General features: G+C 40.2%; 1 protein-coding gene across 3 annotated transcripts in view; it reads left to right on the top strand.

The window, feature by feature from the left end:
* Positions 1 to 26,761, top strand: part of FoxP (forkhead box transcription factor P) — a 116,863-nt gene that overhangs the window by 73,071 nt on the left and 17,031 nt on the right. For all 3 annotated transcript variants that reach the window (XM_072301272.1, XM_019060004.2, XM_019060005.2), the window contains exons 4-8: positions 14,984 to 15,152; positions 20,105 to 20,288; positions 21,309 to 21,513; positions 25,164 to 25,208; positions 26,114 to 26,190. In XM_072301272.1, the coding sequence (XP_072157373.1) occupies positions 14,984 to 15,152; positions 20,105 to 20,288; positions 21,309 to 21,513; positions 25,164 to 25,208; positions 26,114 to 26,190 (680 nt within the window). The remainder of the gene's footprint in view (positions 1 to 14,983; positions 15,153 to 20,104; positions 20,289 to 21,308; positions 21,514 to 25,163; positions 25,209 to 26,113; positions 26,191 to 26,761) is intronic.

The following is a 26,761-nucleotide window of genomic DNA, read 5'->3' as shown; positions in this document are numbered from 1 at the left end:
AATTGTTCCCTGAAGTCTCTCGACCAAACCGTCACTATTCTACACTGAACACTTTAATTCGTATGAAAACTATTGATTTTCAGGTCGGAAACACAGGTGACAACAGGTGATTTTTAGTTGGCATGTGATACACTACCTATACAAAATCCTTAATTTAATATTATTAAACTAACAGGAAGTCCCCGAAGCTTAGAAAAATTTTAAGGCAGCAATAATTTCACCTCATAACTCAAGAATTGCCGAGTCTAATCTTTTTCATCTTCAATTTCACATTTTTAAGTGTCGGTTACGTAACCGACAAAATTTCGCAGTCCCGCCATCTTTGCATGGACCTCCAGCAATCCTGCGGGAGAATCTGATACCTGTGATTCAATGGCTTGTTTATGAATCACTATAACTTTGTACAGAATCAAAATAGTTCGTGCCAAAGCTGGAAAAAGGAAGTTTAGTACCTTTTAAATGAAGTAATGAAACTTTAAAATTAGTGCACTTTTATTTTTAAGGTGTTGCACATTTTAGCTATTCCTTTTATCGTGGTATCACCCCTATACACCTCATAAAATTTTATTATTTAAAGATGTTGAAGCGGCCTAGTAAATAATACAACCCCACGAACGAAAGTTTCGTCGAAAGTAAGATTTGGGGGTTTGGACGGCTCGTACGGCTCGTGTTGGTGGTTGCATAATACGTGTTTGTGCATGAATTATCATGCATGTTTTCACCATGCCTATACCTGCAGGATTAAACCTTCATAATTTAAGAACCAAGAGATAAACCAAGTGAATAAACTTTGAAGGAGTAAAATGGCGCCAAACTACGAAGGCAACATTAAAACAAGCGGGAAAGTTCTAATACTGTCGTATTAGAAAAGCGCTCAGGTGTTAGTCAATGTATTTAGTGAAGAAAGGAAGTATAAACTCCGTCGACTTGGCTAGAGTACCTGTATAGCGAGAGTATATAGACAGATTTGAAACTCGGAAAATTCATCAGGTCTTCACCGATGCCTCCGCGAATAAAGTTAGGGCCCAGAAATGCAGCCAACCTATGAATTTCAAATGTCCAGAGCGATTTACAAATACAATTGTTACGAACCGTCGTTTATAAAGCATGTGATTGGCTTACTTTTTGCATAATTTTACTCATTTTTGCGAAAGAACGCTCATTTATGTACATTCTTGGCCATCTTGGTTAGAATTGAAATCTGTAGGCTGGCAGTGAAATTTCGTGTGTTAGAAGTTGCTCAGAAGGGTGGCTGCACTTTTGGGCCCTAAGCTCTCCATCAAGCGATCTGTCTATACTCTCGCTATAAAGGTACTCTAGACTTGGCTGGATAATGGAAATAAAACATCAGCTGATAGCAAACAAAGGTTACCAAGGAAACCGTAAATGCGTATTTTCGTTTCCCGAAAATGAGCTCACCGTTGAGCTCATCAGGCGCGTTTTTTTAGGCTTCATTTGAGTTCAACGATCAATTTCGATAAGAATTACTCTACCGCTAAGGAATTTTCTTATAGACAAACGATCGAAACTACCTGCGCATTACGTTAAAAGCGTAAAATACGGTTTTCACAGCTTTATTTATTTTAAAAATGGACCCCCCCCCCCCCAAAAAGCCTACACATCGATGAGCTAGTGCTCCATTTAAACGCATTAGCACTAGTATACTAGTACTCAGAGGCAAGTCGAAATCAAAAAGCGCTGCCTATCGGCTGAGCGCTTAAAAGTCTGAAAGCTACTCTTTAGGCAGCAGTTTACGTAGTTTGGAACACGCTTTTACGGTTTTCTCGCGTATAGGGGTATACCTAGTGTCCGTCCGGGGGCATTTGGAAACAAAAAACGGCAACTCCGCGGCAATTTCCGGTTAACAAAAACTGACAATTCCAAACATAATATTTAGAAATACAATCTGCAAATCAATGAAACAGAGAATTGGTCTGCATGGGCATGGACCACAATCAGACGGACCACGTTTCACTGGTAAACAAACAAAAATGAACAACTAATCGGCAACTAGCATTTACTGGTAACTACGGAGGCAGCCTGAAGTTGCTAGCTCCTTTCCGGTGTTTAAGAAACTGCCCTTAGACGCAGTAAATTTAAAAAAAAACAAGAAGAAACATCCAACATGAATATGTTGGAAAAGCGTGCCGAAGAACTGAAATCTAGTGTGTGCACTATTTCCATTTCAACGAGGTGTGTATAAATTAGTACTCTCTGCAAATTGGGGAGGAATTATTGATTTGATACCGTTGAATGTAAATACATTTTATTGAAAATACATTTTATTGAATAAAGAAAGTAACATAATTATATTGGATGAACAAAGAAAATAACATCATAAATCATTTAACTGAATTGGTTCATTCAGAATTTCAAATTAAAGTTTGGAAATTGTTCAGTTTGTTGCGTCATGTTGGAGATTGCTCAGTTTGCAGCAGCTGAGTATGGAGTTTACTCTGTTTAATGAGTCCAACTTTGTCTTTTCTCTTTTCTTCGATTGATTTGTATTAAAATGAGACTTTAAGGTATCTTTTCTGGAAATAAAAAAAAAACGTGACACCAAAAAAAAAAAAAAAAAAAAAAACAAGTTGGTTTTTGCAATCGCAAGCGATAGCAATATTCGTCATGGGAACTTTTGCTTCTGGGATATGAAAATTTTAAGGTACAGTTCGTTTGTAGTATCTTCAGAATTGAAGGGGCTATGTAATTTTGTGTCGACATCTCTTTTTTAACATTTTTAATTTTTTTTCTTTGCATACAAGAAAGCTGTTATTTACCAATTATTTATTTTCGTTGGATTATGTATGGTTTTTGGAAGTTAACGCATTTAACTTTCAGTTTCGTTTTTTCGGCGTAAAGTATGATATTTTTACTCTACGCATATGCCCGAATACGCATCATAACGACAGTGAAACTACCAAACCACGTATCTCGTTTGCGGTGTTTAAAAATCTCCGCTCACATTTTATTTTTTTGAAGTAGACCAAATCAATATCATTCCTTGAAATTTTCACAGAATTTTCTCCCCACGAAGAGGAAAAATCACGGAAATTTTCAAGACTGGACGTTAAGTAGCTTTTCATTTAAAAAATAAAGTATGACAGAAAGTCTGCGACGTCGCAAACCGAGATACGTGGTTTGGTAGTTTCACCGTCGATAAGTGACCTATGTGCTTCCTAAGTTGCCATTTTTTTCATTCAAATAGATGTAACCGAAATGTTAGATGTGTACTACCTATACTACTTTCATGTTATTGCTTTATTTATTTATTGTCATGGGAACGGAGTTCCCCATGATATTGGAATCGTTCCGTTGCTTTCGCCATGGGATTCCCTATACCTCTATGACCTTGAGCGTTTCGCCCAGTCTCCGATTTTTGGTTGATTTTCCGATGTATCAAAAACCGTTGTATTTTTTAGCCAATCATGTCTCTACGTCAAGTTGTGTTGATTGCTAAAATTCGCTTTCAGCGAGTTTTTTTCCACCTTGAGATGTCGTGTCTGACTGGTAAATCTGCGCAGAACCACGAAGTTCCGTTTTTAGGCAAATTCTTTTTTTTGGGAGGTTCTCATTGGTTATTTTTCGCCATCAGTTTTCTGTTCGTTGGTGCAAAAGATCGCCTACCTCGGTGTTCTTGAGAAGCCGCCATTATCCCACCTCAAATTTTAAACATAGATATAAAGAAATAATAACCATCGTACAAGGTGGAAAATTGCTCTGGAGGACCCGTTACGGATATATGAGCCAAAATCAGAACTCGATTGATGGATTTAATCCATGAATACAGAAATATTGCCTCAGCTTACTGCCGCGATCGCAAATCCATACTGAGATGAACCTTGTGACATATGACAGCATAGGTAAACAATGTCTCACAGAGTAATGCGCTTTAATCCGATGTCTCTTATGACGCCAGTGGCCGAACTGCCGAAATCTCAAGGTCGTCTTTTGTGAAGCGCCGCTCAGCGTCCGAGATCACTTAACTGTGCTATTTTCTCCCATCTCTCTCATACGGCGAGATGGCTCAGTCAGTAGAGTCACCATTCTGACGTCGGGAATATGTCACTTTTTGTGCGAGCGGGGGTTCGAATCTCGCAGGGGACAGTTAATTTTTACTGGTTATATTGAATGTTTTAGACCAATCATCAAACAATAATTAATACTTGGCAACTTAGGAAGCACATAGGTCCCTTACGATGCGTATTCGGGCATATGTGTAGAGTAAAAATATCATACGTAGGGTGTCCCAAAAGTACCGGGACTGGTTCTGTAACTTCAAAAGTAAGATAGATACAGACATGATTTTGGTTTCATTTTAAAGATCAACTCAATACCTATCGATTAAAACCAAGATCAGCTCAATCGGATAAAAATTGACCGAGTTATGACAATTTGAAATTAGTGAGGAAAGTTTACCTCTACGGTTTTTAGGAAGATTTTTCGCTTACCAGGATTCAAAAAGTTAATATTCGTATCCACTTTCCTCCGAATCTTCCATAACTTCCTTTTGCTTTTCAAAGTACCGTCCATCAAACCGGATGCACTTTTTCATGCGCTCTTGCCACTTATCCAACATTGTTTTCCTGAATTCTTCCTCTGGGATGGCGTTGAAAAAGTTTTGAATTGCATTCTGGATTTCGGTCTTCGATTCGAATCTTCGTCCACGAAGCTCCTTTTTAAGTGTAGGAAACATCAAAAAATCACATGGAGCCAAGTCAGGGCTGTAAGGGGGATGAGGGATTGTTTCAACTCCATTTTTACTCATAAATTCACGTGTTAAGCTCGATGTGTGAGGCCGCGCTTGTCTTGATGGAGTATCCACGAAGCTTTCAAGTCCGACCGTTTCCGGGAAATGTGCATTCTCAACTCCTTTAGCACTTTGCAATAATACGCACTGTCAACTGTTGTGTTTGGTTGTACAAAATGTTGATAAATGACACCTCGAAAATGAAAAAAACACAATAAGCATCACTTTATAGGCCGACTTTTTGATTTACGGCGATGAAGAATCTTCCTTAAAAACCGTAGGCGTAAACTTTCCTCGCTGATTTCAAAGTGCCATAACTTGGTCAATTTTTATCCGATTGAGCTGATCTTGGTTTTAATCGATAGGTATTGAGTTGATCTTTAAAATGAGATCAAGATCATGTCTGTATCCATCTTACTTTCGAAGTTACAGAACAAGTCCCGGTGCTTTTGGGAGACCTTTTGTATACTTTACGCCGAATAAGCGAACCTGAAACTTAAATGCGGTAACTTCCGAAAACCATAAATAATCCAACGAAAATAAATGATTGGTACATAACAGCTATCTTGTATGCAAAGAAAATAATTAAAAATGTTAAAAAAGAGATGTCAACACAAAATTACATAGCCCCTTCAATTCAGAAGATACTACAAACGAACTGTACCTTAACATTTTCATATCCCAGAAGCTAACGTTCCCATGACGAATATTGCTATCGCTAGCGATTGCAGAATCCAACTTGTTTACTTTTTGCGTAGGTATAAATTGTTATTTTTTGCTGAATTTTGGAGAAAATATTGCTTTAAGAACGTGGAATGTAAATTAATTTTATTGAAAAAAGAAAATACCATCATTAATTTGGGCGAACAGAGAAAATATACATCAATATTTGGGTCAACATCTCCCTGATTATATAAAGGATGAATATATTAGTATTTCTGTATCAAAAAACTTAGCTTTTGTCTTCAGAGATACGATGATTCTAGTCCCAGTCAATTTGTCAAAAACAAAAAAACAAAAAATAAATAAAAAAAAAACAACTGAAATGTTAGACATACTATTTTCATGTCTTTCTATTTGTATCAATAGGTACTTTTTGCTTAACTTACGAACGTTGAATGCAAATTAACTTTATTGAAAAAAGAAAATAACGTCATTAATTTGGGGGAACATGTGGCTGATTATATGAAGGAGGTATATTCCAGTATTTTTGTTTAACATATTAACTCACGAGAAAATGTTCGTACATTTATCATCTACTATTAATTATTTTTTGATGATTAGTCTAAAACATTCAATACAACCATTAAAAAGTAGTTCCCATCGTCGGGTATCGAACTCACGATCGCCAGGTACTCGCATCTGATCACATATACGAGGCGGTTTAGTCAACTAGGCTATGACGGATCCACGTGACCGGGAGTAAAAATAGCATTTAAAAGACTCGGGCAATGGGCGGGACTTATCACAAGAGACCTTGACTGCTTTTGGAATATGAAGCGCATTGCTGTAGGAGCCATGGTTCGCACTGTTTTAATGCGTCTTGAGGTTCATCCCAGCACGCATTCCGATCGCAACAGTTGAGCTAAGGCAATATTTGCGTATCCATGAATTAAATCAATCAATCGAGCTCTGATTTTGACTTCTTTATCCGTAACGAGTCCTCCAGAACAATTTTCCACCTTGTACGATGGTTATTATTTCTTTACTTCTATTTTTCAAATTTGAGGTGGGATAATGGCGGCTTCTTCCAATTGGTCGAATTGGAGATTGCTCACTTCGCTGCAGTTGTAACTATGGAGATGCAGCCAACTTGGGTTTAACCGCTTTTGAAAAGACGCTGATTCGCTAAATAGTTATGGCGGCATTTAAACTTCTAATTTAAATCCTCCGAGCGTAGAAAAGCTTATTTGACGTACCTATGAAAGAAAATAATACGGTTTCCACGGGAAAATGTTCTCAAGGGTTTCCAGTAACAGGATAATTCGGTTTCTCGATGAATGACCTTCAGGGCTTGACACTATAACGGTTCAAAAACGGAAGAACGGATCCGACGGAAAAAAAATTCGGACCGCCCCTTGAAAAGCATTGGTCGATCGGTGTGCTGTACTATAGTACATCCGAGTGATTTCAAAAAGCGAGCCCTATAGGCACGCTTAAAAACATGTTCTAAACTGCGATAATTGTGCACTAAGGAGTGGCTTTTGGACTCTTTTAATGTGATCAGCGTGATTTCCGTGCAATTTTACCAGTCCATTCACACAGCTGCATCTCTGGCGTGTACCAGATTCATTTCAAGTATGGTTTTCCGGAAACTTTGGTCAGTTTTTTTTAGGTTTTATTGAGGTGATTCTTCACGGTTTCTGGCGTGACTGATAGGTATGGCGTACAATATATGGACTGCATTTTGCAATTTGGACCTATAAATTCCGGCCCGGTTTAAAAACAACGTATGTGCCATTAGTTTCCCTATGCACATAAGTGTTTTTTCAGATGAGCCAGAATTTATAGGTCCAAATTGCAAAATGCAGTCCATATCACATTGATTAAATCACAAATATTGGCAGATTGTGAATATTTTGGCTAAATACTCTAAATCTGACGAGATTTTTTATTTATCGGCGATGTGATATATCGCACGTCCGTTCGATCACGCTGGAAACTGGGACAGATCTCCGTAATTATATCAGTATTTTGGTGCTCAAAACTTAGATTTTTCATTTTGTCGTGCATCTCTAGAGAATTTCGCCTCAGAAAATTCTTCAATGCCTTGTTTATGGACGTATATTTCTGCATGATTAATCAGGAAATGGACTACCTATCTGGCGTCAGACAGTGAAATAAACACTACAGATAACACTAGCATAATAAAATTATAAGAATTGAACGATTTGAGTTGAAAAGGGTCGATGCGCCAAAAACCCACAAACCTTTGTCGCAAACCTCCAAAACTTGCGAGCCTTTGAGGTCGTGACGATAAAATAATACCAAGGCTCACGGTTTTTTCGCGCTCGAGACGTCTTGAAAATGCACAATTCAACACGCCATCCAGTTGCGTGGTGTGCTTTGCGATACATCGATTGATCTGTCAATTAAATGTATGAAAAAGAGTTGATGAACAGGGTGTTTGCAGCGAACACCTTAATAATCGATTCTTTACCATAACTTCAAATAAGGAAATATCGATAATCGATCATTCACCCGATGGGGGAGAGGGGGAGGTCTGATTGAATCATATAAACACCGCCCGGCATTGACTAATGAGAGAGATCAGATGCCGCAAAGAAAACTAGCATGAATGAGGATTGACGGAGAAGTTGGAAAGTGTGACGAATCATCAAAGGTTTGGGTCAGCCCGGCCTCGAGAATATTGACCTGATTTATTACGCCGTGCCAACAGAAAGGCCCGCTCCAAGCAAACCTAGCACCTCTCACAGTCGAAGGAGAGAAACGCAGCTAGACAATATTTTCCTTCGGAGCCTTTTTGACGGCCTTCGATGTTGTCGGTTAATATTTGAAAACGCTCTCCAGCATTCATACAAGCTTGCAACACTGCACTCAATTGGTTACAATGGTGAGCGTTTGTTGGCGTTGTTTTTGATGACATACGCACCCAACCCGCTCTTACTTGAGGGTAGGACCGACTTTCCTAACAGTAACTTTCCTAAATAGTTGCATTATCAGCCTACATGTTCCAAGTCTGATTGTGAAATAAAGGGGGGGGGGGGGGCAAACCGTACGGGGAGAATGTTAGAAAAATTCGGCGAGATCGTACGATGCGGCTACTTTGAGAGGGGGAGAGGGGTATTTCAAAAAAGCCGAGGTAAATTGTGTCATTTCCTCGGAAAGTACCCTAAAAGTGTCTTATCTCCAACAACTTCAAAGCCGTAGCAACATTTGACCGGGGGGGGGGGGGGGGGAATTCGCGAAATGACGGAAAAGCGCGATTATCCGAAATTTCAAGTTCCCGCTTCGAGACTACTCGTCGGCCCCAGCGGCACCATTTAGGATGATCCAATCGAGCTGGAATTTCTAGCGCGTATACGTAGTATGCCGCCTTTGCGATCGTTTTGACCCCCTACTCGATACAAATGTATCAAATGCCTAAGTTGCTTACCCGAAAGTGACTGGCGGGCTCATTCTGAATCGTTGAGAGATTGTAAAAAAGTGACTAATGCTTCAATCTATTAGGTTGATGGATTTTTGGTATTCTGGGTATTTTCTTACTGTAAATCCTACAGATGAATGGGCTTCGGTATTTAGTTGTTTTTTTAATACTCACAAATCCGCGCCCCGCCGATTTAAAATATGCATATATGTATAAGAAAAGGAAACGAACTGATTCGAAAATGGCTGAGCACTTCAGCAATCCTTGAATCTCGAAAGTGCATTTCACTCCTCCGTTCTGTTTAAATGGTGCTTTGACAGATCTCCAGCACCGTGGTTACATTTTGGCTACGTTGTCGGCCCTAATAAAAAAGCTAGGGACCCGTAAGTGCAATCTGTGATGAGCCTCAAGACTCATTAGACCGTGTGCTGACCGTAGCACATATAGAAAATCTACTAACCCTTCTCTTCCCCGCACACTGGACCTCTTGCCCAGTTTCCATTGCACCTCGCCGGCTACCCGACCCGGACCCTCACTCTATTACTCACGCTTGATTAACCATTTCACCGTCACGCTAGAATTCACCAAATGTTCAGAAAAATTGTTTCGCCTGAATTTAGCAAGTGTTTCCTTATTTTCCGTTAAAACACGAATAAAATGAGACCTCATTTATAAAAATCGGCTGAATAGAAGAGAAGTTACAGTTCGAAATCCGAGGAAAAAGTAAGAAATGTAAATTACAATTAAATATAAGTACCCTCAGAATTGTACAAGCAACTCAATTATGTAACAGAGCAAAAATTGGAGCAAAATTACACAAAAATTTGTCCCTTGCAAGACGCCTCCCCGTAAGAATTTTGACCGTTAGACAAGGTTTGAATAGTAGCAGTACCCCATACAATACACGGTGTCCCTGACCGAATTTAAATTGTTTTATTTGCTACAATCGAGAAGTCTTTGGATTATCGAACTCCAGTGTCTCTTGAGTCATATAAGCCCAAACAGGAAAAAAAAATTGTCTAGATCTTGGAAAATAAAGGCGATTAAAAAATATTTTGGGGCTAAAACAGCTATATCACCGCTAGAAAATCCTATTATATTATTGAAAAGAAATTGACTGAATAGTTTAATGCCTGAGTTTCCTACGTAAGATTATTTCAAGCACCGGAACACGTATACTACCAATTTTAGCCATGTGGTAGTTTCCTGAGACCCGATAATTGCACGAATTTCTCATAGAACCCTCCAAAAATTGGCCTTCTTCTCGGGCAGCCGATTCGGCCATCGAGCCGGGGTTTAAATGAAAGCTTTTAGTGACCCATAACTCTGAGAAATTTTTTTAGATGGGTGTATAGGAACTGTATCCGAGTTATAAGGGGAAGGGGCAAAGGGACAAAAATCTCATCTAATTTTTGCCGTGTTTTTGGCGAATTAATGTTGCCGCGGGCTTTTGTGTTCGCACATGGTCTCTGTTCAGCATATCGATACATGATAGAACCCTGAATACGGTTGATACGTGTAGAATTGAATTTTCATGTCAAGGAGTCGATATTTGTCGATTTGTTGGGTCGATTTTAGACGGAAAATTGATAATTTTTTGGGATTGAAATCAGTCATTATTTTTTCACGAAAAAATATATGCACCTTAAATGACTGAAGCATATTGATTTTCACATCATTGCACTTATGGAATTGATTTGTAAAGTCAACGAGTGGATACATCTAGTTTCTGCAATTTTTTTCGGCAAATCGGGCAATTTTTGGGATGTAGTTTGCTTACTTGCAACTCACGAATGAATAAAGCATGGGACATGCCTGAACTTCTTTGCATGGCAAATTGTTGAAAATAAAATGATCAATACATATTTAATTCAATAAATTGCATTTATATCAAGTCAATTTCTTTTCAATATTATAACGGGATTTCCTACCGATGATTTAGCTATTACAGCCCCAAAATACCTTTGAATCGACTTTATTTTCCAGTAGCTCGACAGAGTTTTTACTGTTTGGGCTTCAATTACTCAGTAGAAACTGTTCTCCATGAATCTGATAAGTTTTGGCTCGAGGTAGATCAAAAAACTTACACTCGTTAGAATGGCTTTCTACGTTCACAATAGGCGGTCGCGTCGAGGTGGGTATAGCTGACCTCACAATGTTGGATCGTGAATTCCCATCATGTCATGTGCTTTTTAGCTATATATTAAAATCTCTGTAAATGTAAACTAATGAGATTGTTACACAGGGTGTCCCAGAGCACCCCGTAACAAGCCTTTTTCTCGATTGATTTAGGTCGGACGAAGTCGGCGACCACGGGGTTGAATATAGGGAATCGACCCCAAGGAATTCGGATTTCATGGTCTCAACCCTCCCCCCCCCCGTCTTTGGGGGGGCTGAAGGGGGGTCACGATCCTAAAAGTCAGAGTTTTTGATCGAATTTCGATTCGATTTCATTAGGATTGAAAAGTACGGAAAATTTCACGTGCAATCGACCCCTACAAATCCAAGATCGGACCACTTTACTCCCAAAAATGAGCCCTCAAAGGGTTCCAGGACTTTACGTCCACCTCTAAAATGTCCAATTTTTTATGTCCGCTAAATATTTAAGTCCGGACTTTACGTCCACTTGCAAAATGTCCAATTTTTTATGTCCGCTAAATATTTACGTCCACCTTCAACTGCGTCAATCTGAAGAGATGTTCATCCTTTTGAATGCCCAATAACTTTCTGTCTGTAAGTCTGTAGCATTGCACCTTATCTCGACTGACTCTTTAATTTAAGGGAGGGAATGGGAGTTTCCTCCGAAGTGGACGGGTCAGTTGGCGATTTTCCGAGGCGTTTTGTAGAGCCTGTCCGTCTCTTCCTTGCCAAGACGAACGCGGACGAATGAAACTCCCCCGTAATTCGCCTGCGAGCTGTAACATCTGCAACCTTTAAAAGTCGACAGAGCCTCGTCTTCTACTGGCCAAAGTGGTTTCTTCGGTGTCACTCTTTCTCGCTCCCCGCCGCAATTAAAGCGGAACGACCTTTTTTTGACCCTCGACGGGCATTTTCGAGCCTCAATCGACCTTTTTTTCGGAGCTCAGACCCATCCTCTCAGTTTTTACTCGACTCAAAACAGGTATATTTTCAGGTAGATGTCCAAGGAGCCTTCTTCTACCACTATCTCTCGTTTAACTGTCTAAAAGTTCCGATTTATATCATTCTAATAGCACTAGAAGCTTCTACACTTATCCGGGTTTTAACCTTCTAAAGGGTCCGATATTAGAAGAAAATGTTGCAAGGGTGGCTAACAAAATTCCGTTTTCATGCAAAAAAATTAAAACACTTAATAGAAGTTTGCAACAGCTGATGTGGCAGCAGCGTGTGTGTTCCTCTTTGCTTAACGCAGTCCAAATTTGTTGAGCACAGAGAGGCAATATATACAGGGTTATTCAAAAGTCACCTACCACCCCTGTAACTTTTTTCCTAATTGAGATAGAAGTTTGAAACTTTGGGAATGTTCCTCTGTTTGAGGTAGCAACTTTTTGGTCCCCCCAAAATTTTGGGAGAACTACATTCGTGGATTGCATATATGAATATAGGTTATTTTGAAAGCCACGACGAGACGAGTTTTTTGAGGTATCACCGGCTAAGATCGGACGAGTTCGAAAAATCATCCCCCAGTAACCTTGACGTTACGGAACTTAGGGATGGGCCGATTTTCACCAAAAATGAAACCTGATGTAGACCTCATAGCAGCGAAGAGCCATGCTTAGTTTCGTTTTGATTGTATCGATAGTTCCTGGAAAAAAACGGTCGCAGAGGTTAGTTAGATCCCAGTTTCATATATGTATATAAATCGTACTTTATTAAGACCTACATTTTTCAATTCAGGGCTTCAGGATCGATGCTCTGTGCGCAAAAATTCCCGAAAATTACGAGGTCGTACCGTCTGCAAAAGGTAGATATTTCTTCAAAATCTACCCCCCCCCCCCCCCAAAAAAAAAGCACGACCTGAGTTTACATGTTATTGAAGAGAAAATCGGCTAAAAGCTCATTAGTTCTTCTTATCATTAGGAGTACCTAGCCGAAACCCCAATAATTTTATTAAGAGCTTAACTAACAGTTTTGCTGAGGCACCGTCTGCGGGCGATGCTAATGATATGTTACCTCACACGAATGTCGCCCCTGCAACGTAAGGGCGTATCTCGATTCCTAAACGAGCCCCGGCAAACACGGAATCATACGTGAGACGGAGCTCACGCGGGAGTTGAGATACGGGAGCTCCGTCCTTACGTCGGAGGGGACGACAATAAACCACTAGACAAGGTACGAATTTGAGCATTGTGATACATGTTTCTTAACCAAAATTTTACGTAGAACACGATGCGCACAGCGAAAATTACCGAAATCAACTCCTTACGTAGATATTTGATGATTCTTGATGCGTAAATTCGAACCACCCGCTCATGAAAACTCAATGCTCTGCATGATTCACATCGCGCGCTAAACGTTACTATGATTGTCTCTACGATATACAAATCTGGCAACCTCAATCTTGACGCTTTGACTCAGCTATAGCAAATTGCTTGTAATTTGAACAACACATGGTGGGAAATGAACAGTGCTCGATCGAGAGGCTTGCTGAAACTGTTGTGGTGCGCGATTTGACTCACGTAGAGCTTTGAGTTTCTTGTGAGCGGGCAGTTCAAATTCCTCGTAACCAATGTGAAATAAAAACGTTAATATCTTCGTTAGGAGTTAGTTTCAGTAATTTTTGTTGTGCGAATCGTGTTCTACGTGAAATTCTGGTTAAGAAACATGTATCAGAATGCTTGAATGCGTGCCTTGTCTAGTGGTCCATTCAAGGGTCGACGCGGAAATGTCCGCGATAGATTTTAAGACGGCGGCAACAATGTCCGTGAATCAGGTTCGACGCTGCGGTGGTGTTTTATCGCGCGACTCGGTTCCGCTCGCCCTCGATAATCTTACTTTGTTTATAATCATTATTTTTATTATCATTTTTATCCTTTTTCTTTTAATTCAGTCACTTTGCGCCTTCGCTGGGATCGCTGTCCCTGTTTCGGCGATATTTCCTCGCTTCTACCGCGCCCCCCGAGCCGGTTCGGAAAACGGTTCATGAATTATTTACGCGACGTTTCACGTCGTTTCGCCTCTCGATTGGACACCGATTCATCCCGCAAGTTTTTGCTCGCTTTCAGCTCCCACGCTAGTTAGCGCCACTCGGCTTCGGTCCCGACTGGATCTTTAATTTTTTAGGAAATGAAATTTGGAACCGAAAACTTCTTGTTGGTTGAGCGACTTATTGTTACAAGAAAAAATAGTTTGAATATGCCCTCGCAATTTCATTTCGCGGAGTGAAACTTGACGATGAATTATTTAATGATGAAAGATCCGATCACTTGGATTGCATTTTGCAAAAACGAACCACTAGCATTGCAATGATGCTAAGATTGTGCAACTTCATCCTTTGCAATAAAATTGCGGAAATCGTGAAAAACTATGAAATTTAAATGGTAATTTTCGTCTTAAATTCACGGTTTTTAGCGAGTAAAATAGAAACTATTAATGGATCATCGGGTTTTTCCTACAAGACAAAAGAAGTTGCACAATCTTAGCAACAATACAATGCTAGTGGTTCCTTTGTGCAAAATTCAATCCACTTGATCGACCTTTTAGTGTTTCCTTCATCAGAATTTCCATGTGAGAGAGCCAGAGCGTCCTCTTTTCGAAAGGGCTGTAACTATGCAAAGGCAGAGGAAAATTAATTGTTTACCTTAGGATATTCTTCTGACGTATGCGAGATTAACAAATAATTCAAAAACGTATTCTCTATTGCGTAAATTGTGTTGCATATGTTACATCGGGAATAATGCAGAGGCGCCAGCTGATACCTATGAGAAGGTTCTTCCCACCACTTCCCACTTACACATTTAAAACGGAGGCGCCCGGTGTATATGTTACTGGGGATGGGTACATTTACCAGGTTGTCAAATTTAATACTTTCTTTGTTGATTTACACATTTTAAAAGGCCCACTATTCCAATGTCCAGGTTGGCGATTAGGGAGACAAATGTCCGCAATGAATTAATACCGGTGGTTTGTATTTGATTTTATGTTCGCAGGTCTTCTAGTGTCGATGGGAATCAGTAGGCGGGAGTGTCTGAACGGCGGCTCGGTCGGGGTCGAGGACGAAAACGGCGACAACGAGAAACTGCACATGTTGTACGGTCACGGAGTCTGCAAGTGGCCCGGCTGCGAGACTGTTTGCGATGACATTCACGCCTTTTATCAGTGAGTATTGCCAGAGGTCGCAAGGAGTAGATCCGATGACTGATTGATGAGGATTTGGTTCTTTTCAAAGAAAAACACCGAAAAACGCGGCAATAAAATCAATCATATTTTTCAGATAGCTTCGATGTTCTTTCACTAAAGAAAGAAAGAAAAAAAGGAGTAAATGAGTTATGATACATGCCAAATGCAGTGAGAATTTTGAAAGGCAAGATTGACATTCTTCAGTTATAGCACTTGTGTGAGAAACCAGCAGGAATTATTAATCCGAAAAAAAAGAAAAAAAAGATACATGTTTTAGATAGTTCCATGACCTAAGACGGACGCTAAGACGACCGCTTGTCAGAGATGGACAACAGACTGGCTCTCATCCCCAGAAAATGATCGAAAGTGTTTTGTGATTGAACTTTTGAAAATAGACTAGTTTTCATTTCACTCTCTACACTTGCGTACGTTCCTGGAACGATGATGGAAACAGTGGGAAGAAGCGACTTGGTTTAAGCGGAAATGATCAAATGCGAGGGGTTTGAAGCACAAGGCGCTTTAGGGTAGTTTTTGAAAAAAGTTATACATTTATGATTTCATTCAATTAAAACTACTCTTAATGCATATTCTGTGAAAAATTCGCACTCCAATTCTAAAGTGTTTTGTGGTTGAACTTATGAAAATACGAGGGGCGTTCAATAAGTAAGTATCCCCCCTCTCTAAAATCAATAAGAATGTACCAATTTTCAAAAACTTGGGCTCAAAATCTTCCTTAGGATATACTGAGTTCAACAAAACAAATCGCAACAAAATCGGACCATGTGCGGCCGAACGCAAACCGTTTGAACGCGCCGAGGTGCACACCGCTCCCGCCAAATCCGCGGAAATTTGAAGTCCGCGACAAGAGAAGAGCCTCTCTGCCAACGCTTCAGTCGTTCATCACTGACGAAAAATACGGTAATAAATGGCAAAAAAGACCACTATTTATTCCCTTTTCTGAAATCTGAACTGAGGGAGTTCATTTTGAATCAGCGGAAGAGGTCAAACAAGTCGTCAACACTTTCATCCCCAGCCAGTTGAAAGACCTCTACACGCGTGGTATCCAAAAGCTGTTCTCTTAGTCTCACAATCAGTATCAGACCTGCTTGGATCGAGCTGGTTATGTGGAGAGGTGAGGTAAGCCCTTTATTCTACAAAAACTTCTTTGATTTTTCGTCAGTGATGAACGACTGAAGCGTTGGCAGAGAAGCTCTTCTCTTGTCGCGGACTTCAAAGGACGACGGACCGGTCTTATGGGAAAAGTGGGCCCGGTTAAATCGGCTGGCGTTTTGATATGTTGTAGGTCTTAACCTACTGATCAAAAGTGTCAATGGGCACTTCTCCCTATCTCGAAGTTTTACCCCCCCATTTTGGGGGTCAAAGTTGCCAATTCGGCGTATATTTAGCAGTTTTGACACCCGCGGGTTTATTGGTCGCCTATGAGATTCTTTGATGGTTTCTTGAGTCTTTTGTATCCTCTGAATAGGCTAGAGACCATCCAAACTCAAAAACTGACAATTTCGCCTTATGAGTAAGGGGGGGGGGGGGGTGTTCACGCCACCGATTTCAGAGTCGGCGAGCCGCATTGAACCGATTCTTTCGCCATGTTTTGGAGAATTTTTTTATGCAAATGATTGCGACTGCATCTTGAAAGGTCGACTAAGATGCAGCTCAGAATATACCCCCGGGAGGGAGGGGGGGGAGGGGGGGGGGTGCGACCGAACTCGAGCAGCGTAACTGGCTTGCGCGGGTCGGATCAAACCGATCCTTCTATTATGTTTTGGAGAACTTTTTTGCAAGTGACTCAGGCTGCTTCTTGAAAGGTCTACTAAGATGCAGCTCAAAATATACCTCCCCCCCCCCCCCCCCCCGAAGCGAAAACTGGGCCGAAAAGCCGACCGAACTCGGGCAGCGAAACTAGCTCTCGCGAGTTGCATCAAACCGATGATTTTGTCATGTTTTGGAGTTTTTTTTTCATCCCAATGAAACAGACTGCATTTCGAAGTGTCGACTGAGATGGAGCACGGAATATGCTGTATGAGAAAGGAGGTTTCCCAATCCGCACCCTCCCTCGCAACAGGATCTCTCAGCATAGGTCAGTGTGGCACTGACACTAGTATAGTGGCATTTTTTACGTAATCAGAAAATCTAAGAAAAAAACAAGGTCATGTACTTCTTCTTTTTAATTTTTTTCTTTTCAAAAGCAAATAACCCTTCCCTCGTCGAAATTCTGAAATGCATCAGGATATACTGAAAATTGAATGATGCGTTTAAACGGTATGAAGTTTTAATCGTCCTAGCCACATTCAAAAGTGTCACTCTACTAGTGTCAGTGCCACACTGACCTATGCTGAGAGATCCTATTGCGAGGGAGGGTGCGGATTGAGAAGCCTCCTTTCTCATACAGCATATTCCGTGCTCCATCTCAGTCGACCTTCCGAAATGCAGTCTGTTTCATTGGGATAAAAAAAAAAAAAACTCCAAAACATGACAAAATCATCGGTCAACCTATCAACCCATCAACCGATCAACAATCAAACTCGGACAACTTTCGCTGCCCGAGTTCGGTCGGCTTTTCGGCCCAGTTTTCGCTTCGGGGGGGGGGGGGGGGAGAGGTATATTTTGAGCTGCATCTTAGTAGACCTTTCAAGAAGCAGCCTGAGTCACTTGCAAAAAAGTTCTCCAAAACATAATAGAAGGATCGGTTTGATCCTAGAGTCCTTTATACCCAGAGTTACGACAACTCACTTTGGTTGGGCCAGGGTTGGGCTGAAAGTGGCCTAAAAAAAAATCCAATTCTGATTGGTTCTCGCTCATGGAGGCCGAAACGAGTGCACCAAGATGGCGGTACCTCGTATGTGAACAAGAATAATGAAATTATTACCTAATTGTGGTTTATCAAGAGTAAATTGTTATTTCCATCGGTCCAAAATGAAAATAGATCAAGAAATTATTCACAAACCAATCTCATTTTCTTTTTAATTGATCAATTAGTTGATGTTGTTGTTTTTGTGTGACAGACATCGCAGGATTCCTGATCCTTATCCCTCATATCGTTCGTTTGGGTGCACTCGTTTCGGCCTCCATGGCCAGCCAAGGCCGGCTGTCAGTCAGCTGATAATCGAGTTGTCGTAACTCTGGGTATAAAGGGACTCTATTTGATCCGACCCGCGCAAGCCAGTTACGCTGCTCGAGTTCGGTCGCACCCCCCCCCCCTCCCCCCCTCCCGCCCGGGGGTATATTCTGAGCTGCATCTTAGTCGACCTTTCAAGATGCAGTCGCAATCATTTGCATAAAAAATTCTCCAAAACATGGCGAAAGAATCGGTTCAATGCGGCTCGCCGACTCTGAAATCGGTGGCGTGAACACCCCCCCCCCCCCCTTACTCATAAGGCGAAATTGTCAGTTTTTGAGTTTGGATGGTCTCTAGCCTATTCAGAGGATACAAAAGACTCAAGAACCATCAAAGAATCTCATAGGCGACCAATAAACCCGGGGTGTCAAAACTGCCAAATATACGCCGAATTGGCAACTTTGACCCCAAGATGGGGGTAAAACTTCGAGATAGGGAGAAATGCCCATTAACACTTTTGATCAGTAGGTTAAGACCTACAACATATCAAAACGCCAGCCGATTTAACCGGGCCCACTTTTCCCATAAGACCGGTCCGTCGTCCTTTCTGCGGATTTGGCGGGAGCGGTGTGCACCTCGGCGCGTTCAAACGGCTCGCGTTCGGCCGCACATGGTCCGATTTTGTTGCGGTTTGTTTGGTTGAACTCAGTATATCCTAAGGGAGATTTTGAGCCCAAGTTTTTGAAAATTGGTCCATTCTTATTGATTTTAGAGAGGGGGGATACTTACTTATTGAACGCCCCTCGTAGACTTGTTTGTATTTCACTCTCTATACTTGCATACATTCTTGGCACGATGATAGAAACAATGGGAAGAGGTGACTTGATTTAAGCAAAAATGATCAAATGTGAGAGGTTTGAAAAACAAGACCCATAAAGGGAGTTTTTTTATAAAAAAATTGATAAGTTAATGATTTTAAATAAAACTACTCTTAATTCATATTCTGTGAAAAATGTGCTCTCCAATTCTACTTTCTAAGTATCAAAATGTTGGAACTTTCTTTCCGCGATGAGGATCCACGTAATTTCGAAACTACCAACACGCATTTCTCGAAAAAAGCAAAAACTGCACTTATGCGTCTTGTCCTGCGTCCTTCAAGGCCCTCATGCTTTCTGGAATCAATGAGACAATAGACTCATATTAATGAGAAAGTCGCATTTACAGATACCAATCAAAATTCTGCTTGATTACGGTGCTTTTACTCTTGATTCAAAAAGAAGTCATCTTCACGACAAAATCCAGAACATTTCTTCAAAAGGAGCCACTTGGTTCTAGTAAAGACTGACGGGGCCAAAAGGCAATTTGGCGACACTGTTTTTCTTTCATTTGAATCGATTGCCTAACACACGTTTAAAGGAAAGAAAAACAGTGTTGCCATGTTTGAGAATCGCTACCAAGCAACGGTTATATAGACCCTAAGAAATGGGAAAGAGAAGAAGTCGCTGAAAAACACAGGAAACACTGAAAAAAAAGTTGGCCGTGGAAGCCGTACTTACGAGCATACGGACGTATACATTCCGTTCCGAACTCAAGCCGACAGTTCCAGGTGTGGAACCCGTTGCCTGACCGAGAGCAGTCGAAGCTACGGCTAAGGCCCATGAAATTTGTTTCCCCTGATAGAACCCTGAGCAGACTATATGTCTATACAGCCCGTAAGTATGGCTTCCACGGCCGGAGTTTTTCTTTAAGTACACCGGAGTCGAAAGTTAATTTACTCGTATCTTGCCGGATTGAATATTTGTTTATCAATAAGTGAAATTTTGAAGCTAGGGCCTACGTGCTTGTCTTTTCTGCCCAGGCACTTGAATAAGGAGCACACCCTGGACGACCGATCGACGGCGCAAACCCGAGTTCAGATGCAAGTCGTATCTCAACTGGAACTCCAACTCCAGAAGGAAAGGGACCGGCTCCAGGCTATGATGATCCACCTGCACATGGCCAAGCAGCAAGCTGGCCACGAATTAGAGAACGACGTTTACAAGGTATTCATTAACGGGGGCACCTGATCCGTCATGTATCATGTCCTCGGGATAGCTTCGTGGAAAAAAACGTAGTAGGGGTTACCCCCTAAAATTGTGATACTATCTCAATTTGCTGGATGATAGGGCGTTTTTCAATTAATGGTGCCGCAACTCAAGTTGGGGTAGTACTGCAAAGGTTGGGTTAGTAAACTAATTTATTGATGGGGTAGTACCGCACAATCAATGGAGTGGTATCAAAATTAATTGGAAATGTCCATATCATCCGACGAACGCGTGCTCTTTTAGTTCCGTGTTTAAACAATTCAAGTACGTTGCATGCGCGGAGAAGAAACCACGGTTTACGAACCGATGGTATTAAATGGCAAGGTGAGTCGCACGAACGCACTTTTCAGATTGAACAAACTTCTCCTTTTGCTGTTCCGAGGTGGATCAGAGGACTGAACAAAATAGTTCAGTTGCAGATACTGAACATTGGCTCGGGCAATCGACGTCTTTGGTTAGTTGAACCAAAATTAGGTTGCTGTGACCGAATATACTTGGATTACCTTGATCAGGCTTTTCACTTCACATTTAGATAAAAAAGAAAAGGGAATAAAAAAGATGGAAAACAGAAAAAAATGTTCCGGAATGGGTGTTCCTCTGAGTGACGAAGAAACTCTCTACCCGTTATGCTTTGCTGATGACCAAGTACTTATCGCCCAATATCAGGATGATGCTGAGTACATGACTCGAAAGTTGGTGGCTGAGTATCGGAAATGGGGCCTCGAGGTGAATGTCAGCAAAACCGAGAAGTTGACCGTTGGCGGGAATCAGCAAAGTATAGAATTAGGGGATGGGCGGCAAATTGGAAGCTGGAAAACAGAAAAAACCACGTACTGCCGAAAGTCGCCTGTTTTCGATTATTTGCCTCATAGTCACCAAAAGCCTTTAAAAAGTGATAACGTAAGTTTAATTCTAACGAATATTCACATTTTTACGTTACGATACTGGATTGCAAAATATGTGCTTGGATTCTTTCAGAACGCACAGTGTTTGACGAAAACCCTCAACCAGCAACAAATGTGTCTCGGAGATTTTCCTCCGCAGGCGACACCGGTCTCAATGTCTTCCATAGTTTCTTCGATGTCAGTGCTGCGACCGAACACACCCAACACCACTAACAACCTCAGCGGGGTGTCCACCAAACGTAGGATCTGCGAAAAGTCAGGCATGTCCATCGCAGGAGGTATGATACATTTTTTAATATTACGTAGATGGAAAATTGCAACGAAACTCGTTCCAGGTAAACACGCAAGCCCAGAATACTGCCGTGCTAAGGAAGAACGCCGTATGAACATTCGAGAGCTGCCAAATTTACTTCGATAAAATGTTTATTTTTGAGAAAAGTTATGAATATTTTTCCTTTAAATTTTCAGAATCTTTAGGTGAAATTGTGAACAAAATCATCTGAAAAATTGGGAAGAAAATATTCATAAGTTTACAAGAAAATTGGCGTTTTATGAAAGGAAATTTGGCAACGCCTGAAGGTTCATGCGGCGTTTTTCCTTAGCACGGCAGAATAGTGGTATCACGGTACCGTGGAGACGTTATTCTTAAAGTTCTACGTCAATACACTAAAAACTGGTTCGGCTGGTTTTGACACTGCTAACGACTCGTTGGTATACGACTATATAGATTTGTTTTCTGACGTATTGGAGCTGTAATCCAACTCATTGATGCAGCACATCCCCAGTAAATTGGCGTAAAACTCCACTAAGTACTTTTGAGAGTACCGATAATTAGGTGCACATGCACAACTGCGAATTAAGTTAGTTATGTCGAAATCACCCGACCCTTTTTTTTTCAGAGCGCTTCAAGTTTTTTAATAAGATTGAGACTAAAAAACTTATAATAATAAAAATTATCTAGGCTGATTCCATAGCTGAAAATAAACAAAGAATTGACAATAAATACATGAAAAAATTCAATCTGAAGATTTCATTCTGTTGGAAACAAAGCATACGTTTATTTTGAAGTTCTTTCGTTCGAAAAATATCGTTGAATCGATCCTGCAAATTGATTGCTGAAACTATTTCTAGATTTTTCGGGAAAATAAGACAAGATAGATTTCAACTATCACGCAGCAGCAGGACAAAAGCGGAGCAACCGATACGACTCAAGAGTGAATAGAGTCCACTTACAGAATGAGGACGACCCCTTTAGAGAATATTATTGGATACAAAATTTAGAACGATATTGACCCACGAATACGCTTAGTAGGAACCCTTCTTGTAATTTTCTGACGATAATTGAGCGCCGTTTTTCTTTTTGTTTTACTTTACAGCAGAACGATTGTAAAAATGAGTGTACGCAATTGAAATGTATCTCGAAACGTGAATTTATCATTTTCCCAAAGACATGTTGCAGGGAGGCTTATAAAGACTCCCATCGCCCATCGGGCAAAACAGAAAAGAAGTTTCGGCTTCGTGTCGGATTATTGTCACTAGATGTTTACCCGTGGACCGATTTAAAACAAACGTATCAGACGAGAGTTGAAGATTCGTAGTTGCGAATCTTTCACCTTACACTGGGAAAAAAAACACATTGGATCTAGAGTCCAGACTCTTGAAAACATTGACAAGAAAATACTCTTGATTCAATCGGATTTTTGCTTGAATCGAAACGAAATCCGATTAAATTGAGAGGCTTGGTTCTTGATTTAAGCTAGATTCTGATTGAATCGAGAGTACTTTTTCTCGTCGGTGTTTTTAAGAGTCTGGACTCTAGATCCAATGTGTTTGTTTTCCAGAGTAATATCCTGCTGATGTATAAAAAAACTTGCATCAATTAAACCCTGAAAATCATATACTCTACAAGCAATAAAAGCTCTCCGCGCATAAAGTTTTCGAGTTCACGGAATAAATATCAGATAGAACAGAACCGAGACTGTCCTAAAATAAAATGTACCGTCGTTGGCAATCAAAACATTTGTTCAGCGAGCTGATTAACAAACAAAAGGTCGCGCTGAGAGTGTTACGATGACTAAAACACAAGTCGACTTTGACGCAGCCGAAGGAAGAAACGCCTTCAATTACGAACGATGCAGACGGCGACAAGCATGTCGAATAAGTCGTATCCTGGCGCCTTGCAAAGATACAGCTGGCCTCTTGAGTAGGGAAATGCGATGAGAAGGGCAATGATGAAGTGATACCAGTTAATTTGTCTCATCGATTTTTATGTTTTAAACGTTTTACGTCTTTTATCCCAATTTTTTTGTATTGATTTTTAATTAGGTCTCATCGATACGGTTACGCTATTCAGTTTTATGGGAACCAATTAAATGCCATTGGTCGATGCAGGGCAGGTTGAACGAGAAAATAGTGAAATCGGACTTCTTGCTGCAAACGATGCTATGCAGCATTAAAAAATATGGAAAATAAGACTTCAACAAAATTATGTATAAATAGCAGCTTGAGGCAGCTTGCTTCCTTGAGTACTTAAAACTTATGGCAGTCGCCAAGAGGACAGCTTTCAAACAAATTCCTTTGGCAAAATTCGATCAAGTGTGTGACCAAAGTCATACAGTGGGTCTGGAAGCAAAATATAATTTTAAATTGGTGCAGCTTGGTTGCAATAATATCAGTGAAGGTGTTGAAATTCTAACGAGGAGCGAGTAAGAATATAAAACATTTCGTCTCATACACGCTCATGCATACCAAATTAGGTCAAATGTTGATAATTATTCATGCACGAATTTCGTTTGAAAATTATCAAAAAAATAGGTACCGTTGCGAGCATTGCAGTGAAGAAATAGAACAGAATTTCAACAAGAAAACGAATGCATAAAAGGACTTGAGTTATTTGCGTTTATAGAACTCATTCCAATCGCCATAAACGATTCTTCAGAGTAATTTACCAAAGACAGAAAAACAAGGAAGAAATCAGTTTACACGCAGAATTACCTGCAGCATATTTCTGAAATAACATGCAGGACGAAGAAAAGATGGATATGATGAGAGGAATTTTACCTTCCCTTCCCTCTACTTACATGTGCATGTAAAATATGCCATTCAAGTTTTTCTTCGATATGTAAATAGTTTCAGTTTGTATCAAAGTGAAGTTAAATCTTTTAATTAAATTAATAAATATCTACCTATCTGTCTCTCTTTCGAGGAGAGGAAAATCCTTTTTCTTGCGACTGGCTCAAGAGATATCAAAAATATTCTATACTGTATGTAATGTGCCGAACTGTTCGTAGTACATATCGGCAACCAAAGATATTGGAATCATCAGCGAGAGAATTAACAGAGAAAAATGCAGAGAGCCCTTACGGAACTCCCCAAGTGGACTATATATGTAGGCAACAATTTGAATGTAAGCGATGACAGCACTCCATGAAAATAAAATCATTAACTTTTCAACAACTGTATTGGCAACTCTCTTAAGTTACCTCTTCAGTACTTCGCTTACTTTGAAAAAAAATATTGATAGATGCATCACCATTACAATGTCCACCTTGAGAAATAGTTGGAACCGCGAACCGACCCTATATTATTCTCCTAGAGGATTCACTTTGAAACACTAATAACCAACGTAACCTATCTTAATCTAACTCGAGGAAAATCTTTGACAATTTTTATTACAAATTTCGTTGATCAAGCTAAGTACGCCGACCAGAGGGCAGGAAAACAGGGCGCCCAGCTAAAAATGCGTCAAGCCAGGCGATTCTGCATCCATAGAATGCTATCCTTCAAAATTCACTGCTAGATTGTCGGGTTGATTTCTTTAACATATGTGATATTTTTGATGCTTGCTTAACATTCTATTGACTTACGTTGAAGGTGAAATCAATTGAAGAAGATATTAATCTGAGTCGTTTTGCGCACGCTTCCCAAGGATTGCCATACATGCTGGAGCGAGCAGGGTTAGATGTACAGCAAGGTGAGTCCATTATTTTGGAATGACGGATTTTTAGAATCATTTTGGTGTTAAGGACCGGACACCCTCGAGGCCGGACCACATATCGAAATGGGGAGTTATGGAATGAGCTCAAATCAGTACTTTGTGTGATCGCTAAGACGCACTTCAACGGTGTAACCCACATAGGTATATCGGATTGTGACGACTTCCTGTTGTACTATTTTTTCAGCATGGAAAACTGCTGAACGTATATTCTTGATAATTTTCATGTATTTGGCTCCCTAACCGAAGACTGTGAAAATTTCAAGACATTAAATTGATTTGTTCTCCTCCAAAAAAATAAAATGAGAGTGGATATTTTTAAACATAGCAAACGAGATACGTGATCTGATAGTTTCACCGTCAACATGCTCCATATAAATGTATTGTTCAAAGGTTTCCCTACGTAAGGAGAATAAAAAAAATGTAAGGATAAAAGACCGACGCAGTTGATTCTTTAATCGATTCTTGAAAAATCTGGTATGTAATGGGTTGATATGTTGAAATACAACTCGACAACAAAACCACCGATCAGATTTGCGAAAGTTTTGGTTAAACGGGCGTAAGTTCAAGATTCATGAGCCCTAGCGTCCTGCGTGATCAACAAAAGCTTGGGCTCATGACTTTCTGGACTTACGCCCGTCGAACAGAAACCGATTCATTTGTGGATAGCGTTACTGCACTAATGCGCTAATTGATATGCTCCAATTAGTAACAACATACAAGCTAAAAATCAATTTCCATTCATTTTAAACGAATTGAATTCCTGAACTCGAAGGTCGACATTTTTCATTTCAGCAATATGAATATTGAATTAAAGATTATGTACGGCGTAATTAATTTGTGGATAACAATTGAACTTTATTCCGAACCGTTAATGTTTTCAGAAATTCAAAGGAATAGAGAATTTTACAAGAATGCTGATGTTCGGCCACCATTCACGTATGCCTCATTAATTAGACAGGTAAGTAAATCAAAAACAGACCAGACGAAAGAATTGAAACTAAAATATCGGTTAAGATTCGTTGTATGTTACGTTGATAATCAAGGCAAACGTTAAACACATAAACAAATCGATGAACTGGGTAAACTAATGAAAATAATTAATTTACGGCTCAATGCTAGATAAAAGAACTTCAAACCATTGAAACAAATCACTCGGAAATAATTCCGATCTATACTGATCTTGATATGATTATTAGTGGCTCGATCTCTCTTAATGAGAGATAAGCGTGCACAAATGATATGTATATGTGTTTGTTGAGGTGCGAGATGCCTTTTGTTTCCGTTTTAACTTTAAAAGACAAACCTCATGAGGTGTCACAGTGTGTCAATGCTGCGATCGTTTACCATCAGAGAATGAGAGCGATTTACAGAATAAAACATGAGAGAATGCCAACTTCTGTGAGTATGTCCCTAAAGCAGATTGATTTTACACCCCTTTGTTTTAAAGTGTCACGAGGAGACGATACGGCAAACAAATATTTAAAGAAAAAACATCAATTCTGAAAGCCCAACTTATACAACTTTCTTTA

This window comes from Bemisia tabaci, chromosome 6 (assembly GCF_918797505.1).
Source record: "Bemisia tabaci chromosome 6, PGI_BMITA_v3".
NCBI lineage: Eukaryota > Metazoa > Arthropoda > Insecta > Hemiptera > Aleyrodidae > Bemisia > Bemisia tabaci.
The sequence above is the reverse complement of the archived record's forward strand: the minus strand, read 5'-3'. Positions and strand labels throughout refer to the sequence as shown.